This window comes from Bos taurus, chromosome 7 (genome assembly GCF_002263795.3).
Source record: "Bos taurus isolate L1 Dominette 01449 registration number 42190680 breed Hereford chromosome 7, ARS-UCD2.0, whole genome shotgun sequence".
In the NCBI taxonomy this organism is placed as follows: domain Eukaryota; kingdom Metazoa; phylum Chordata; class Mammalia; order Artiodactyla; family Bovidae; genus Bos; species Bos taurus.
In genome coordinates, this window is record NC_037334.1 from 106,985,592 (window position 1) to 107,004,545 (window position 18,954).

General features: G+C 45.0%; 1 protein-coding gene across 1 annotated transcript in view; it reads right to left on the reverse strand.

Moving 5' to 3' along the window:
* Positions 1-1,082: 1,082 nt before the first annotated feature.
* The window catches only part of FBXL17 (F-box and leucine rich repeat protein 17), a 522,649-nt gene continuing 504,777 nt past the window's right edge, over positions 1,083-18,954 (reverse strand). Inside the window, exon 9 of the mRNA XM_024995338.2 lies at positions 1,083-3,908. Within this exon, the coding sequence (XP_024851106.1) occupies positions 3,768-3,908 (141 nt within the window). The 3' untranslated portion in view covers positions 1,083-3,767. The remainder of the gene's footprint in view (positions 3,909-18,954) is intronic.

Genomic DNA, 18,954 nt, shown 5'->3' on the forward strand with positions numbered 1-18,954 from the left:
CTCAGCTCTACCTTTCAGTTTATGAATTCTCTCTACAGCTGAATCCTTTCTTCTAATGCCTTTCCATTTTAACATTCAATTATGTTTTCATTTCTAGAAATTTTATTTATTTAAAAAATATTTTTGTTCATCTTTTGGTAGTTTTTTTCCTTATACGTGTTATAAATAATTTTTAATATATTTTAATATTTCAAACATCTATTCTGAATTATGTATCTTAGCCTTTAACATTGAAGCCTTTGAGGATGGGAGTCTAGTCTTTTTTTTTTCCCCTATGGATTTGTGTAATGCTGGCTTATTCCTGCTGTCCTCTATGATTTAGATAGTGAGTTCATGTTTGCTGGCATGCTGTTTGTTGGTTGGGATGATTTCTGTCTGCTTTTGTTGGGCAGTGGGAACTCCTGTAATGAGTCCTTTTAGAAATACAGTTACGCAACACAAGTGATGCACATACTGTAGTTTCAGATGAGCCCACGTGAATGGTAGCCAGTGACGCCGATTTTCAGGAGACTCCTCTTTTAGAAAACAACCTATAAATAGCCAAGGCTGAAAATGGTAATTTTTCTTACTGTCTGCCTCTTCAACTTCTGTTTTTCCTTATTTTAGTTCACTCTTTGGAAAAGGGCATTGCCTTTCTGAGTTGTGCTCCCTCTAATTATTACATCCACTGTGCTCCACTGCTATGGCTAGTTTTTAAGAATATCTTCTTGCTAGGCTATGAGCAATTTCAAGATGGCAAGGAGTTTTATTTATTTTTAAATGCCCAGTGCCTGACACATGTTTTTAACTCAATAAATTTATTTACTTTGAGAAAAAAAAAAAGCTAAGTAAATGAATGAGTGTTTAGAAAATGGTATTTTAAACAAACCTATTATTTAAATCCTTGAGGTTTTCAATCTTATCTCAGTACTCACTGGCCAACTGAGAACCTCCTAAATTCAGTCTTGTTTATTATTCTGAGTTAGTTGAATCTCCATAAAGTCTACAGTGAAACACACAAGGACACGGACTGCTTCAGGCCCCACACCCAGCCAGCATGAGGGAGGCCATTTATTGTCTCTAAAAGAAAACAAAAGACACTGTGTTTTCTTTCTCTTTTATTGCAACCCGTCGAAGGTCAAAAGATTCACAGAAATATAGAAACTACAAACTGGATGAATTTCCTTTATCCACTCAAAAAGACATTAAAGACAAAAGACCAGAATTTTCCACTACCGCAATATATTTCATATAGTCTTTATTCTGAAAATACTGTTGACATTTTAGAGAGGATAAAAAGCCCTGCGTTAAACATGTTCACATATATTTATGACATTCTAAGCAAAAAAAGAAACTTTAGATTGCCCAGGAAAAAGTTCATTTTAAGCCTTATTTCAAAGTATCTAATGAGAACACATTCAACAACCATCACAGGATCATTCAAGGTGATGTTTTCTTGGTTGCTTTTGAGATTAGTGCTTTGAGGCTGGATATGGTATTTCTACAGATTCCTACAAATGCACCAAAGCAGTTTTCCAGGGTATGATGCATCTGGCTTTCCGGATTCATCGCCATCTTAAAGAATAAGTGCAAGCCCCCACCCCACCCCACCCCCCAGGCTAAAGCATGTCATAGTGCTGTACTTCAGATTCAAACAATGCAGCATTTCAACAAAATCAATTATACACTTTCAAAACCATTTGACAACCAAACTGTAACACTCCCAAGATTATTACAACTTTGAACTGAAATGGCACCATCTATATCATTGATGGCTCTCCCCTCTTCTGTCTTTTTAACTATTTAAAATATAGTGTGACATATATAAAAATTAAACTTTTGCTTATTCACTCAAGCTATTACTATACATGTCGTCTTATAAATTAGTTTTGGATTAAAAACCAGTTAAAATATTGTGAATTAAGATATTTTTCAGTGGTGGGGAAATGAATATGAAGACGATACAGTTGGATGTGTAAGAAGAATTACAATTTATTAATAGCAAACAGCTTTTTTTATTACATAAATTTTATTCCCTTCAAATTAAATTAGTAACCCATTTAGTGATGGAAAAAATACTTTTGGTGCTTAGCGACTAGATTTTCCAAACTGACTGGAATTAAAAGCAAAAACATGCCACATCAGAAACATGTTGACATGATCAAAGGAAATAGTTGTTTACATAAAAAGAGTTATTATAAATAAGTGAATGGTACTTGAATGTAAAGCTATTTTTCACTTCTTACAGCTAGTATCATTTTAGCAACACTGGGACTTCTATAAAGTGAAATTCAAATCTGAGTATATCTGTTAAAGACCAAAAAAAAAAAAAAAAAACAATTATGTCCACAATGAGAAAGAATAAATAGCAAACTCACAAGTCAGGGTTTTGTATATCTAACTACTGTGAAAGATAATCACGCTTTAGCTTAAAAAGGCTCCCTGCTGTCTTGATTATAAATCAAGACATAGGAAAGGTTATTATGAGCCTGAGTCCCTACTATGAATTAATTGTAAAGATGTGTGAAATCAAAACGTATATTCATTTACTAATAGGTATTGCCTAAACTGAAAGCTGGACATCTTTAATTAAACAAATAAATGCTTATTTCTGACAAGTGTAAACAGAATCTTAATGAAAAGATTTTCTAATTTTTCTTCTAAACTCATACATTAACCAGCAATAGATCTTTGCAATAGCATAAGAACTATTGAAAAATATAACATGCACATCTCCAAAAAACCTGTTCTAAAGCCCAAAGCAAAGCAAAAAGAAAAAAAAATCAATAGAAAGATTGTCTACTTATATCTCATTCATTAATCTTCTATTAATGTGACTAGCCCCGAATCTCAGAAATATACTTTCATAATTACCAAATTAACAAAAATAATTAAATGATCTGTACAGTTTTTTTTTTTTAAATAACTGCACACTATTAATTACACTGGTGACTTTAATGTGAATAATGCTAAGATTAGTTCCAAATATCATTAAAATATCTGGACCAGTTACTATCCGTGAAATAAAAGCTAATACAATGTTAACGTAAAACTCAAAATACTCAGTACTCCAGAGAATTTGGTAGAATAGTGAATAATTAACTTTTGTGAGCTGGCCAGCGGGTTTCAGATCGCGGACTCCACACGGAAACTTCACAGAAGGCCCTGCTCTCTCTAGTCCCTAAGCTGCCCACTGGACGGCAGGTGGGGAGCCCCGTGGGGACGGTGTGCTAGGGGGAGTGGCAGGGGAGGGCGGGGCCTGGAGAAGGGCCCGTGTCAGAAAATGACCAGGGAGGAAGTGCGTGCATGTGTGTGTGTGTGTGTGCACGTGTGAGACAGGATGAGAACCGACACCCGTGGATGTGCTTGAAATCCTGAAACGCACTAGTTCTCAGGCTTCTAATTAGTGCCACGTCACTCCCCTCTGGTCACCATCCGCAGAACTGCACAATTCTTTCTCATCAAATAAGAAGGCAGTTGCCTTCATTTGGGGGCATCTCCAGTGGCAGTAATTAGAAGCTCAAAATAATGGATCCTTTTTGGTTTTTTTTATTCTACAGTTAAACAAAATTAGAGAAATAAGCCTTTGAACTTAAAAACTAAAGGTCTGTGCCTGTCAAAATCTTTCATTTTTAAGACAAAAAGACCAGCTCACCTGGGAACAAATAGCAACTGCACTGACGCTATGCAGTATGCAAACGAGACGCGGATACACACAGGCGGGGGTACACAGCGGGGACACAGCACAGTCGCGACCTCGGCCGGGGCGCCTGCCCCAGCTCCGCACCCTAGGAGGAGGCGGCCGACACGCCGGGTGTCCAGCCCATCTGGTAGGCCCTCTCCAGCGTCCTCTTGCAGTCCTGCAGGACGGTGCTGAAGGTGATGTGCGGGTACTGCTGCACCAGCTGCTCCACCGTCACCTCGTTGACCTGCAAGTGAACAAGAGCTGCCGTCACACACAGGCACCAGGACCGCCCCTCGTCCTTCTCAGCAGCGCCAGCAAGTGTTTGCTGGGAAGACCTGCCCTAAGTACTACATTCTACGTGGTGCTAGGTAGTACTAAGTTCTACGTAGTACTAAGCACTACTAAGTTCTGTGTAGTACTAAGTAGTACTAAGTACTATGTTCCCCCTACGTTTTTTTTTTTTTTTTTAAAAGATGTAAGGTATCGGGAGGTTAGCGCTTTCTAGGAGTATAAATGAGCTGAAGTGTGTCCGTTGAAGGGTGAGTGCCTGGGAGGGGAGGCAGCATGAGACACTCTCATGTACCTCTGACTCTGCCACCCACCTGGCAGCTTTTTTAGGAGAGAACCATAGACTGCCGGAGAGGATGCACGGGACTCTGAATAGGAGTGCTGGGCAAAACGTTTATTTTTCTTCCCCTTAAATGTTAAGGTCCTGGCAAACCTCAGGTCCCTTCGTGGAAAAGGGCTGAAAATGTGAGGAATCAATCACTAAAACATACATGGCTGGCAGGTCAGAGATGGCCCCAATAGACCTTAACCATCAAAGACACCACCTTGATTCTTGATTAGACAAGGCAATCAGACAGGCCTAATTAAAACTAACACCTTTTCAATTGCTGTGCTGTGAAGGGATTAATTTGTCAATTATTTTTAAGCTGATTGCAGTTCATATCACAAAAGCAGACAGCTCCCTTCATCCTTCAGATAAATAAATGATTAACCTAAGAACTGCAACTTTTAGCTTGCTTTATTTAAAATCTTTATCGAACACTTCGGCATTTTCAAATACAATAATGTTTCATTTATATTGAATAAGCTGGTCTGCAAGAAGGTTCTGCTGAGACACGTTTTTGTGCTTCCTTTCCATGTCTGTCCACTACTGAAAGGATCAGGACCATCAGGAAAAACCTCAAACAATATCAGACCCTTGCAATTTGCTTTGAAAGCCAGCTTGGGAGTATGCTGACCGTGACATTAAGTCCTCTGCACTTTTCTAAAATAACATGGTGTTTTGTTAAACTATGTTACATGTAGTATTTGTTAAATTCAGAGTTGATATTTCCACATTGCACTGATGATGCTTATTTTTTGTCAGAATTTCTATTCAAGACTTTCTTGTACTGAAATCAACTGTCATTCCAAATTTAACCAAGCTATGCAGTTCAATCTGTGTTACAATATATGACTTTTGTTTACAAAAACATGAAGAAAATGATTTTGAATAAAAAGAAAAACTGATATACAAATCAGAATTGAGAATATCAACTGCTGACCTTATAAGGATTTCTAAGCAATGTAACTTTTTAAAACATTGAATTCTACCTAAGTCTAGCTTGAGCTGAGTCTGCTTGGATCAGTAACTGACAAAGTCTTGTGTCACCTAGCTGTGCCCGTCTCTCCGGTACATCTTTGATATTATCCAATCACCTGACCTAATGTCAAGTTATCAAGCTGTCCAAGTCCTTTCTGGCCTCAGGACCTTTGCACCTGCCATTCTCTTTATCTGGAATACTTTTAAAGCCACCTCCCCCTTAAGAACCCCCTTCCCATGGCTAGTCCTCCTCATTCTCAGGTCAGTGTCATTTCCCCAAGGAGCTTCGATCCTTGCCCTCAGCCTGCTTCCCTCCTCAAATCAGGCGAGGCTTCCAGGTTATTCTCTCTTCCAACACTGCCTACTTTTTCTTCATAGTACCTTCAAAAGTCAGTTTATAATTGCTTTATTTAATGTCTGCTCCTGTTCCAATGTAAGATCCACAAGAACCATGATTGTTTTGTCATTCATGAGCCAGACTAACTTCTTAGTGAACGAAGGAGAAAACAATAACTACAAACGAAAAACAGAAACCCAAGAGCAAAGCGCTGCCAGACACTAATGCACTACTGACCAAGACCAGCAACTTCCCCAAGAACCATCCTCAGCACAGGGACTCGCTCCTTCAGGGAACATCCCCTGGCCACGCCGACCCTCGGCGCAGGTGCGCTGGGCACTCCTGCTCTGAACCCATGGCAGCACCTGCAGGCCTCTAGCTTCAGTGCCCTCACACTGCTCCAGTCATCTCTCCACTCGACTCTCCTCTACCTGAACCAAAGTCTGGGCACCAGACACTGCCTTTTCTTTTAATAAGACTACAGAGTTGTGTACAAAGCAGAGAAGCAACGTGGCGACTATAGTTGACCTTGGAGTCAACCAGGCACAGGTCAGAATCCTGGTTTCACTTCAAAATTTGGTTTCCTCAACTGTAAAAACAGGATAAAAGTACCGATGTCATAGGATGTTACAAGGATAAAATAATATGCCTAACAGTGTGACTGACATAAAAAGTCCTCAAATGCTGGTTCCTATAGTAGAGCTGATGTTCAATAAATGATCATTTACTGAATCAATTAATGCTATGGCAGGGTGACCAGTTCTCTACAGTGATGTTCAATATTGTTCAACTTCTGAGATATTTCAGAAATAAACCTTGATAACTTACTCCTTGGAAGAAAAGTTATGACCAACCTAGACAGCATATTGAAAAGCAGAGACATTACTTTGCCAACAAAGGTCCAGCTAGTCAAGGCTATGGTTTTTCCAGTGGTCATGTATGGATGTGAGAGTTGGACTGTGAAGAAAGCTGAGCACCGAAGAATTGATGCTTTTGAACTGCGGTGTTGGAGAAGACTCCTGAGAGTCCCTTGGACTGCAAGGAGATCCACCCAGTCCATGCTAAAGGAGATCAGCTCTGGGTGTTCTTTGGAAGGAATGATGCTAAAGCTGAAACTCCAGTACTTTGGCCACCTCATGCAAAGAGTTGACTCATTGGAAAAGACTCTGATGCTGGGAGGGATTGGGGGCAGGAGGAGAAGGGGATGACAGAGGATGAGATGGCTGGATGGCATCACTGACTCGATGGACATGAGTCTGAGTGAACTCCGGGAGTTGGTGATGGACAGGGAGGCCTGGCGTGCTGCGATTCATGGGGTCGCAAAGAGTCGGACACGACTGAGCGACTGAACTGAACATTAGCTATCACCACAGGGTAAGAAGCAACCTTGATAATATACTTCATATATAAGAAGAATCTATCTTAATGCTCTCTGGAGAAGAGTCCAAAACTTTTCTTAGTAACACAGTCCGGGTTTTCAACAGCCACTTTTAGGAAACCCTCCCTTTCCTTTACCTGATGTTCCCCCCAGGCTGTGGGTGAGGTTACTTTCTTCCCTGCTTCCACAAATAAACTTAGAAGGAGGCCGGTCTCACTCAGGGAGAGCTGAAGTCACCTGGCCGAAGGATTTTCAGAAAATCTCCCTCAAATGGCAGAGAAAGTAAATGTGGCCCAAATCACCTAGCATTCAAGAAACAACTAACTGAAAATAGCTGAAAAACAGAGGCAGAAGAGAAAACCTCTAAACCCACCATAAAGATGGGCTTGTCTTCTACAATACATCTTTTCTAATCATAGGCCTGTACAAAGTTTTACACCAAGGACTGACAGGCATTTTGTTCTGGAGGCCCAAGTTTTATAAAGATAAAGTATCACTGTGTGACAGCTGCTTTGCATGAAGAGAGAGAAAATTCACCTTAAGCGAACTTGATACATGAAGATACCGATTTATGAAGTACGTGAATTAGCTTCAGTTAGGGGTTAACTGTCGACTCTAGCAAAGACTCATGGTAGGGTTAATTTAGTCAGTCAGCTCTCTTAATGTGTTTTTATATCCCTGACTTACTGAAATTCAGCCTACCTTCTTCTGTTGCATAAAGCAAGGCCCACCTATAGCTGAGAATACACAGTGGGCTAGATTTCTGGCTTTCATAGGTTGTGGGTTAAAAAAGGATAGTCATCTGGTTTTGTGTAGCTGTATAAAAAATGCTACAGGTAATCCTCTGTGGACATAATGTGTCTTCTAAGCAGTCCGTTTGCTGTGCTCTGTAAACTCCAGAAAATAAAGCAGTAGGGGAAATGCAAATCCTCCATTTCAGGGCTTTGTTGGTAGAAGCTATCCTGGGGAAATACATGTGTTCCCACTAGGGAGGGTTCTATCTTTTACTTATAGTGTCTCCTGGCGATAAGGTGTGACACATTTTATACTGAAGCTATTTTCATTTACTCCTCACAAGTATACACTATGCTCACCTCTTTGTATAGACTCCAAAAGCAGTTTGGTGCCTTAGAGAAAAAGTTGGGTGTAAGACACTGGGGCGGTCCAAATCATTTCAGCTCCTCAGGCCTACATATGTGTTTCTGTAGACACTTTGTCATGCACAGCTCCACTTGCTGGAATGAAGAGAACTATTCTCTGTTCCAACTCATAAAATGTATGTAACATAAAAACGGAACATGAAGATGAATTAAAAAAATTTTTCCCATGATCCTTGGTTGTCTGTTCTTAATTTCTTTTTCCTCTGCTGCAAACTATCAATGGCAATTTCTATATTACACATAAGATTTGAGAAATGCAGTGGATTGTCTCAGAGAAATACTCAGCAGTGTCATTTGGAGAAATTACTGTGATTAAAGGGGGAAAAAAAGCATGTACTACAGAGTTTTTTTTTTAAATGTAAGAAAAATTGGATTTTATAGTTCTCTCCCAAAGACTGTATAACCATAATTTACATTTTAAAAATTATTATAACTCTTTTTAAGGTAGTAGCAATCTGTCTGGTATTTTAATCTATTTTGAGTTAACATCTATTAGCACTTTTTGAAAATGTGAGGCAAATTGCTGTGCTAATTAAGGTAAATCATACCACAGTTTCATCCTATCGCTGCTGCTACTAGAGAAGGGTGAGAAGAGACTGGTCAGGGTTTCTGAGATTCAGTTTAACCTATTTACCTAAACTATCACCTGTTCCTTCACCTCCTTATTGACGCTTTCCCAAGAAAATTCTATAAAGTGTAAGATTAGGCCTAAATTATCTCCCCAATGATACCTATTGTTAAAAAAATACAATATCTGATGAAATCTGTTGAAGAAACCATTCAAGTTATTCTCATTTCCTCTTTGACTCATGTTGTAAAATAGAATGTACTTCGTGTGTCGAGGGGAAATATTTGGCACCGGAGTATATTAAAACTACACTTAAGAATATAATGACTTACTTAAAATCATTGTTTTAATGGAGAAAGTTTCCCTGAAAAAAGCGAACATTAGTCCAAAGCACCCCAACAATAAATGTGTTGCATTTTTCCTAGATCGTAAGCTCCTTGACAGCAAGGAGTACGTTAGTCATCTCCTTGTTTTCAGCCCTACACATACTATCTGGCACATTCCCGTCCCATCAGAATATAAGCTCCTGCTTCTCCTCACTGCCAAGCTCCCAGCAGCGGGCAAGCGCCTGGCATGTAGTGAGTACTCAGTGATAACTGGCTGGCTGAGTGTTGCTCCATGAGTGTGTCCTGAGTAACCAGAGAGGCACGGAACAATACCGCCTCAGAAATGGTGGCGATAAGCTCACCTTGTACCCAGACTGTTCGGCTACAGTGGGGGCAGGCTCTAGGAGCTTGACATTACGGCAGCTCCAAACTCCTCACACACAAGGTGATTCCTGGTGCTCCTCTCCTTTCTCTTCTTGCCATCTGACTCCACCGGGTACCTCTGTCCTGACACACTTTGCCCGGGCTTCCCAACGCTTTTGCAAGGAGACCAAAGCAGCTCGTGATGGCGGTTCAGCATCACGAGCTGCTGCTTGCTGGCCATGTGGCCCCCAAGCGGTACCAAGGAAGTGCCAGGGATATAGTGCATCAGTCGCTCAGTCGTGTCTGACTCTTTGAGACCCCATGGACTGTAGCCCACCAGGCTCCTCTGTCCATGGGATTCTCCAGGCAAGAACACTGGAGCAGGTTGCCATGCCTTCCTCCAGGGGATTTTCACGACCCTGGGATCCAACCCGGGTCTCCCACATGGCAGGCAGATTCTCTACCAGTTAAGCTGCCAGGGAAGCCTTAGGCTGTACTTCAGATGGACTGATGGCAGCCCTTCCTGTTAGGGATGTGTGGCTCAGTACACTGGGGAGACAGTGCTGAGAAGCACGCTCTTGGTGCCTGGCTACGTGCAGGTTCCCAAAGTTTTGCAGAAACCCACGATTCACAAGGGTTCACACTTCAGTTTGCAGCACCAGGGCCACCCTGCTCAGGGTAGCAGACTCGGGAGGGCCCCACAGAAGACTCTGAAATCTTGGGACATTTAAGGCTCCTTCTGAGGTCACAGTTGTCTGGTGACAGGGGAACCGTGGACAGTGTCTGACTCAGAGCAATGCTATTTCCACCTTCTCATTGCTTGGGCTTCAGTACCTCTGCACGCCTTCACTGTTACTTGGGGCTCTTTTTGGGGGGTTGTTGGTGGTTGGTTGGTTTCATTGTCACAGTCATATTTGGCACTTAACGTCTCAGCTGTCCAGCGATCCCCATCCTTTGTGGCTGGTTTCATGGGTGACAGTGTTTCCACGGCCTGGGCGTGGGGGAAGGCTTCAGGCTGGTTGAAGCACGGTCCATTTACTCCGCACTTATTTCTCCTACTGTCATATCGGCTCCACCTCAGAGCATCGGGCATTGTATCCTGGAAGTCGGGGACCTCTGAGCTACTGCCATGGGCAGTACAGTCCCAAACAGGGAAAAATTCTCCCACTGAAACTGCCGCACGCTCCCCAAAGAGAAACACTGTATTCTCCCAGATTAGGTGCTCATGAGATAGGATAGAAACAGAGAACATTTTTTTCTTCCTGGTTTATTTAGACAAAATACCTGAAAATAATTTATTTTTCATCCTAATGACCAATAAGGCAAAATGAAAGTACATCCCCATCCTAGTAAGGAAAGAGGAAAAATGTTCAGTGAGCATCTACCATTTTCCAAGCATCTATGCATGAACACTGCTGGTTACAGATGAATCGCGCCTCAGACAAAATCAGCATTTCACGTGGGGTCATGGCTGGTGAACGCAGCCAGGATGGGAATCTGGACCCGCAACGCAGGCACTCCGGGCCCTTGGGCTGCCCTGCCCTGCATGCCACGCGGTGGGTGCACCAACCGTCTCACCAGAGCCTCGCTGAGCACCCTCCTAGTAAATGGTCACGGACGTTCATTTTCCAGGTGACACGGGATGACTGCGGGCTACTGGAACACATTTCAAAGTCCTTTACGACCTCTTCAAAACGGCTGCTCTGCAGGAATGTGAATTCTAACGGATCTCCTTAATTCTAACGGATCTCCTTAATTCTAATGGCTCTCCGCTGGCCTGCAGAACATCCTGTTACGGAACTGTGGTTGCGTGAGACCCTGAGACATGGAGGAAGCATGATGAAGCCGTAGGACTGCCGTGGGCCTTTGAGAAGGCCAGTGACCACCCCACACCATAACCCGGCGTTCTCTCTCTGCAGTCTCCTGTCCCTGTGGGTCCCAGAGGCAGAGGGGCCAGCCTGGCAGGGACAGACCCCCGCCCTCCTGAGCAGAAAAGATGGACAACAGGGAGGGCAAGGCCTAAGAAACGCGTTCCAGGGCGTGGAGAGGCGGCTGTGGGCAGAACTGGGCAGGCCCTGACTTCCGCCAGGAGGGCTGGAAAGGGCTTTCCAAAATCGGGGGTGTCTGAGTGAACTTCGGAAGGACACAGAGGTATCAGCTTTGATGCTACATGCATGAAATACACGTGTATTATTCAGGGGAGAAAGGACATGTGCTCAAGAGTGAGAAGGGCACACTCATCTGTCCTTCACTTTGTAAGGCAACGCTTCTCCAGCCTGTCTCACAAATTCGACGGGGTAACTGAAGCAGGTTCTTCTCTACAATGGCACTGCTCTGAGCTTGATGTGGTGGTGGGGGAGAAAATAGGCCCTCCTGCCCCCCGTTTCTATAGGCCGAAGAGTAAGGAGCCCCCAGGGAGCTCGGGAAAGCGTGGCAAACAGCACAGGGGCCTCCTGCCTCCTAACTCCGGCTCTCCCCCTCATGCTGGTCTGCCATCCCTGCAGACTCCCCGGGCATTGCCCCTCACTGCTCACAGCCCCGCAGGCTGACTCCCAGCAGCCTGGAGGCAGCGTGTGGTCTCCCAGGCAGTCAGGAGCGGCTCAGCTCCTGGGACACGTGCCGGCTCTCCCTGCGGCCTGGCGTTCGCCGGGTGCCAGCAGAAATCCTCGTGGGTGATGCAAATGCAAATGAGACCCAGTTGCTCTTTTGCCAAGTGCCCACTGGCCCCAAGATAGGCATGTACTAAAATGGATAAAATAAGGGGGACGGGAATTTAGTAATACTTCAAATTTGCATGTCAGTGAGATGAGTCATCTAAGTGCAGTGTAGAATACTTTACATCGGCCACTAAGGACAGAATGAGAGGGCGGGCCACACAGTGATTTTTCTCTTCAGGACCTGCACTGCCGACCACGTGCACCGGCTCTCCGCAGGGCGGTGGGTGTTCTCATGATTCTGTTTCCCTCCTTTGCAGCAGGACACCCATGGCCCTGTCTGGGTGACTCGCCACTTCTGGCCGGCGCCACCTACGACCAGGGCAGGGAGGCCTGGGACGCCAGGAACTGGACGCTGCTTCTACGGTCTCTCCCCTCATCTGTTTCCCTGGGGCTGCAAGCCGAGCTTCCCAGCAGTCCAGCAGCTCAACAGACAGGAGAAGGCTGTGGGAGGACCCGCAGCGAAGGGAGAGGCTGGGGAGGACTGCGGGAGGACTCTGAGCATGAGCAGACGGTGCCCGCGTCTGCAGGCAGTCACCTGCCTTTCCACTCCGCTTCCTTTCTCAGCCAAACCAAGGTCTCTCTCTGAACCCCACGGCGACTCATACATAACAAATATCAATCTGTGTTTCCCGACGTGTGATGGATTCAACTATGTCAATGATCCCCCCCAAAAGAGAATTCATTTAAGAGGTCTCTGGGCTTCAGCCTCAGCAGCCGCCAAAGAACTCCAGGGACAGTTTTATCCCAGAAAGTCTCGTGCAGTTATTGAAACTAGGGGATAACTAAGAACATCCAGAATACCGCACACACTGCTTAGGCGATCTTGTTATGTAACTCATAGCGGAGGCATGGAGGTGACTGCTAAATCAAAGTAATTAACATGAACACGTTCTGTCCGCAGAGACTAAGGGGAAACAGGTGTTCAGCCAAGAAAAAACATTTCTCAGTGGATTTCCTACAAAGTCAAAATGTCTCAGGTTTAACTCACAAAAATTTTTAAGTTAAAAAAAGAAATTAAACTCTGTCTGCAACCAAGAATACAAACAAGAATACAGTGGTTCCCGGTCCAAGCGCTGATTAGAACCACCTGGGGTACCTTTGAAAAAGTCTCAGTGGCCCAATCATATCCCAGACCAAATGCATGCCAGTCTTGGAGGAATGGGACCCTGGCATAAGTATGTTTTAAAGCCCCTGGAAGATTTCAGGGTGAAAAGCTCAGGTTGATTGACGAGATCCCAGAGACACAGGAGGTGGCCACCTGACCTTCCCAACATCTCACGGAGGGAAAGAGTTCCCTACACCCAGCTCACACAAGCACCCAGAGCTTTCTCAAGGACCACGCACGAGGCGGGAGGAGAGGGCGCACATGCCTGAGTGTTTGATATAATCTTAAGGAGAAAATGACTATCTTACTGGAGTCTAAAAACCACCCGCTAAATACATGTGTTTACAGGCCACCCTTAATGCACTAGCCTCATGCATGAACCTCATGCCAAGAGCCCAAGGCCTTCGAGGATGTATTTTTTTATACAGAGGTAAGAAATATTACTCTTGGGTGGCAAAAAAACTCATCCCCAAATCCCAAAGCATAGAAAGAGAGACACTGAGGATGCGATGAGCCTGACAGGCAGGCTCACAGATTCACTCAGCTCGGCCAGATGCAGTCTCTCCACCCAGAATCTGCGACGGTCGGAAGTGCTCTGCTCAGTCAGTATCACAACAGGCCTGGCTTCATGCTGTCTCTTTCTCGGGAAATGTGGGTTGCCTGTCAACACTAGCGTTGCTTCCACTCACCTGAGTTAGCACGGCGAGAAAGCTACAAGGTATCTGGAAGAGCGGGGATCACAGAAACATCTGCAGCGCTAAGTGAGAATGGGGGCTCACCGACCTGAAGCCTCTGATTAGAGACCAGGGCGACGGGCGTCCAGCAACTAGATCGTCAGAGAGAAACAGCAGCGGCGTTTTCATTCCCTGTTCCACCAAGCGAGCCTCCACCCAGAAGCATGTTTCAAGCCAAGTGGAGACTTCAGGTGTAGTCTGGGATAGGATGTCCTGAGGCTGCAAACGTATGGTACTGACCCATTGTGCAAGGCTGTGCATCGTTTGTACAGATTTGCACATGCGGCACACGTAAGAACAATCCTGACATGTGTGGGACGCCTGGATGGACAAAGCCACTGGGGAAGACTTGGTGGCCCCCTAAAAGACTACTTGAGAAAACCTGGGTCCTAATAGGATAATTAATAAACATCGTCACTGAGGGAGCAGTGAGTGTAACATATTTATGGGAACACATCTGTGTGTTTCTAAATTAAACTTGCACAAGTTAAGCTGAAAAACACAATTGAGAGAGAAAATGCTCAGAACCTAAAATTATGTTTTCTTTTGTGCTTAACGGCTTTCTTGATTTCAATTTTTATTTTCTTACATAAAGCTTTAGGGTGATGGTAATCACTAGTGGACACCTGATTAAAAATAAGAAATCTTTCTAAAACTGAATTTCCAGGAGGTAGAATTTATGGATTTGACCTGTTTCCTAAAATAAATTTATTAGCAGCAAAAATTTCTTCTGCATAAACAAGCGACAGTTTTGCCTTTCAGAAGAGAGGCTCTACCTGAATCAGAGCAGTTCAGGGTTAGGCTCTGACAGGTGTGAGTCTCATCATACCGTAGATGTCTGAACTCCATCCTTGACTGACCTGGGCCCCCGAGGCAGCCTTCAGAACCCCCCAGCTACAGGGAACTGGTACTAAATCCAAGGTGTCATCTTTCTTACTCACTTATTTATTCCCCTGTCTGAAAAGTGAAAGTGAAATAGATACTTTTTCATTTTCTGTCAAATGATTCAGAAGCAATGGGATCTAATGGTTTTCAAACTTGCTTTTGGTTGTATGATACTTTTCTGCAAACCAAAGTAGTAAATAAGTAAACAAATCAAATAGATAAGCCAAGCAGATAAAGCAGTCAAACTGGGGTCACTGGGGCTGCTGTTAGGTGCCAGGACAGGCCCTCTGGCCTCCTAGCCACCCTGTCATCCCTAAGAGGCTCACAGGCACCTCCTCGGGACCCTGGGGCCGCACAGAGCACAGGTGGGGACAACCGCAAGGCACCTGTCTGCCGTCCACTGCGTGTTCGTTTAGCATCTGCTACGCACCAGCCACTGTGGCAGGGCCTGGCTTACAGCACAGGCCCCATCCTTAGGAGGAGGGCATCCTGGGGATGAGGGTGGAAGAACCCACCACCACCAGAAGCAAGGGCTAACATGCATGACTTTCTTCATGGAAGGAATCTACAGGCACCGACTCCCTTAATCCTCCCCACGGCCCTCAGATGGGTGCTGCTCTCATGCCCACTTTACGGATAGGGGAATGCAGGCGCAGAGAGGCAGCCTGGGAGGAGGCAGCAGGAGCCTGGCGCCACGTGGGTGCAGCTGCTCGGGGATGGAGCGAGCTGTGGACAGGCAGGCAGAGAGCGGAGTCAGTGAGATGAAGTCACTGTCGCGCCTGTGGCGTGGAAAGACCTGTCGGGGGTGGTGAAAAGTGTCCACAGTCGGTCCTTTCCGGGAACTGAACCATCGAGTGCCGGAAAGACAAAACCGCAAGGAGCGTCGCCGAAAGCCACGCGAGACCAAAGCGAGGTTCTTCGCGCAGAAGAAACAGAATTTCTGGCACCCGGACGCCACTCTGCCTGCCCATTTGCTTGTCTGTCTTCCCCAGCGGGCTGCAGGCTCCATGGGCCAGGAACTCTGACCTCGTTCACTGTTTTTTTCTGACCTGTCCCCTGTTACAGTTACTGGAACATAGTAAGGAGCCCAACAGATGCTTTTTGAATGCACTGATAAAATAATATAATAAACATTGGAAGCTGGGGGAGGAAACAGGCTTTCTCCTGAAAAACTACTTGCCCAGACATGGTAGGCCCCGGTAGCCTGGCGCCGAGTGGCTGGGTTTCGGGAGGCAGGTTGGGGGCCCCCTTCCAGGGACCCGCAGACCCCCCAGTCTCTGGAGTGTCGGCAGGCGGCCCTCATTTCTACTTTTCGAAGTGAGAGGCTTAGGAGTGCTGGGGTCAGAGTTCCTGTAGGAACTCCCTGTTAATCTTTTTTATTTCTACATCAGAAAAAACCAGTATGATCCTCCAACCTTAACTCTTTCTTATAATTACTTAAGCCAAATCAGAGTTCCAAGGAGATTATTTACTGCAAAGCAATGATGCTGCAGGCAAACTCCAACATAACGTTCTATTTACCCCGAAGCCTTTGGGGAACAGCAGGCCTCCTCTTTCCTCCTTTAAGAAAACATTTCACCATGCATCAGTCCCACAAAAGGAGTAAGTAAGACACAGCAGCTACTTGCCCACCCCCCAAAAGGTTCCAGGGACACGCGGTCTTCCCTGAAGAAACACACCAGACTGGAACTGACGGGCGGTCTGACTTGCCGAGCCCTTACTCTCTCTGTTCACAAGAAAGGACTTAGCCCTGCAGGTCTCGAGGTTTCGTCCTCCATATGTTTGACCGTCATTTAATGGATCCTAACTAGCAGCAGCAGCAGCTATTCAAAAAACAAATTAAAAAAAAAAAAAAGTTGTTGTCTGAGTCTCAGGGGCCTAGGTTTTCTTTGTAAGATCTGAGCATGTGAATTTATATTCATGGCTAGAATATATGAACTGGGCAGTTCACATCATGGTTAAATATCCGATTCCAGGGCAGCCATGTATATACGCGAGTCAATAGTAACAGTCATGGTAGCTGAGATTACACACTTACAGACTGCATGACCTTAGGCTAAGTCCTTCATTGAAGTATCTCATATAATCTCATAACCATCCCGTGGGGCAAACACGATCCCATTTTTCAGATGGTAAAACAGGCTTTTAGAGCTTAAGCTGTCGGAAGCCGCACAGACAGTCAAGCGAAGGGTGAAGAATTTGGAAACCTAGCGGGCTGCCTCCAGCGCTCACCAGTGTGACCCCTGTGAGGTCCTGCAGCAGGCTCTCCTGCTTTATTAAACACCAGAAAGGCCTTCAGTGACTGCTCGGGAGAACTTCAGGCGAGGAGGGCTGGGAGAGGCGGAGATGGGGCCTTGGCTAAAATGAGTGGAGAGATAACCTCTGAATTTCAGCTGATGTTTTTTCCCTGTTTCAATTACCAGGGATAATCAGGAGAGGGCTGTAAAAATGTGTTCTAAAGTGCTCCTGTGTGGAAATCACTGGGAGAAACTGTTTTATCAGCAAAAGGAACAAGATGCTGATACTTCAAGCGAAGGACTCGAGTTCGGATTTTAGAGCCCCAACCACACACAACTCTCCGATTTTCACATCCTCTCTTGGAGCACATGGCCTGGCGGGCAGCTTGGGGAACAGATACGTCTCCCATGACCACCCCATCTGATACCGTCAGACCGCTCCCGCCTTGCCAGGGGAGCACTTTGTTTTCTTTTCTTTGATAAGGCATCCATTTGCGATCTTAAAATCCTGGCTCCCGGCAACCTGGAGACAGCTGTGGACACGCGTGGGCAAGGGCAGCGCCCGCAGGTACACGCTGTTTCACAGCTGGACTGCTACCCAAACAGTCCTGGACACAGGGCCCCGCAAATCATTTTTCCCCTAAACTGATTTTTCCAGTTAGTTCTGTGTATTAGTTACAGAGTCCTATATTATTTTCCCCGTAGGGCTTTCCTGCTCATGGCTCCTAAATAAGCTGATGAAAACTCCATTTTCTCCGCAGAAATCTTTAGGCTGTTGAGGCTTTCTCTTACCATAATTACTTCCTGAAAAAAAAACAACGTAGTGGTCAATTCCTCCTGAATATTTTTACATTACATTGGGCATGCAAAACTTGGCTCTTGCTATTTTAAGGTTGCAAAGCAGATTCCTGGCTTTAAGGAGCTGACTGGTCTCCCTTACTTTCTTCCTGCATTGACTGCTCATTGATTTGATTAAATCTCTCCACAATTTCAATGAGAGAAACCCTGTGTGAAAACAAGGATTTCTTATGACCTGAAGAAATCATCCCTTATTAAAAGAGATCATCTGTTTCGCTCCTCAACTAAGCACTTCAGGAATGAGGGCAGGTGAGGAGAAAGGTCTTGGCAGTGGCAGTTTGATGAGAAATGAATTAATTTGATTATTTCCATGGTGTGTGGATCAATAATAGTCGGCCTCTGGCCTCAAGGCAGCTGGATAATCAATAGGATCACAGAGGCAACTCTCCTCCCCCAGCAGCCTCTCTGATCTTTTTTTGGGCGGACTCTTCACGCCTGTGTAATTCTAATTTATGTTAACTAGAAATCAAAGAAATTCCAAGAGGCTTTGGTCAGAGGACATCGGGGTGGACCTTTCAGAATCTATTTATGTCTGCTCCTTAAGTCGGGTGGCCCCCGCGGCCCTCCAGGCGCCCCTATGGGCCGAGGCGAGGCGGCTTCCCTGCAGAAGGGCTGCTACCTGCTCTGGGCAGAAGCGCACAGTGGGGTGAACGGGGGCTCCCCGCCCCCATCGACGACTCCGCAGACACGTGAGCGCCAACAAGCATTTCCAGCCAAGTGCTTTGCCAAGAGTGGCTCCCTCAATAATGCTCTTTAATGCTACCCCAGACGCTGGCATTTTCAAATCAAATGAACAGTGTATAAAATTAGTTCTGCATGAAGTTACAGAAAAAGAAAAAAAATATAGAAAGTGAAAGGGAGCTTTTAAAAGCTCCAGAATTTCTTCATCCAACTGCTTTTCACAAGGGTTTGGCATTTGAGAATTGCTACATTTATGATGTTATTCGCTGCTCATAATTCAGGCCCTCTGTCTCCAAACTTCTGTATTAACACACGTTGCAGAGGTTTCCACCTCGACATTTTATCACGGA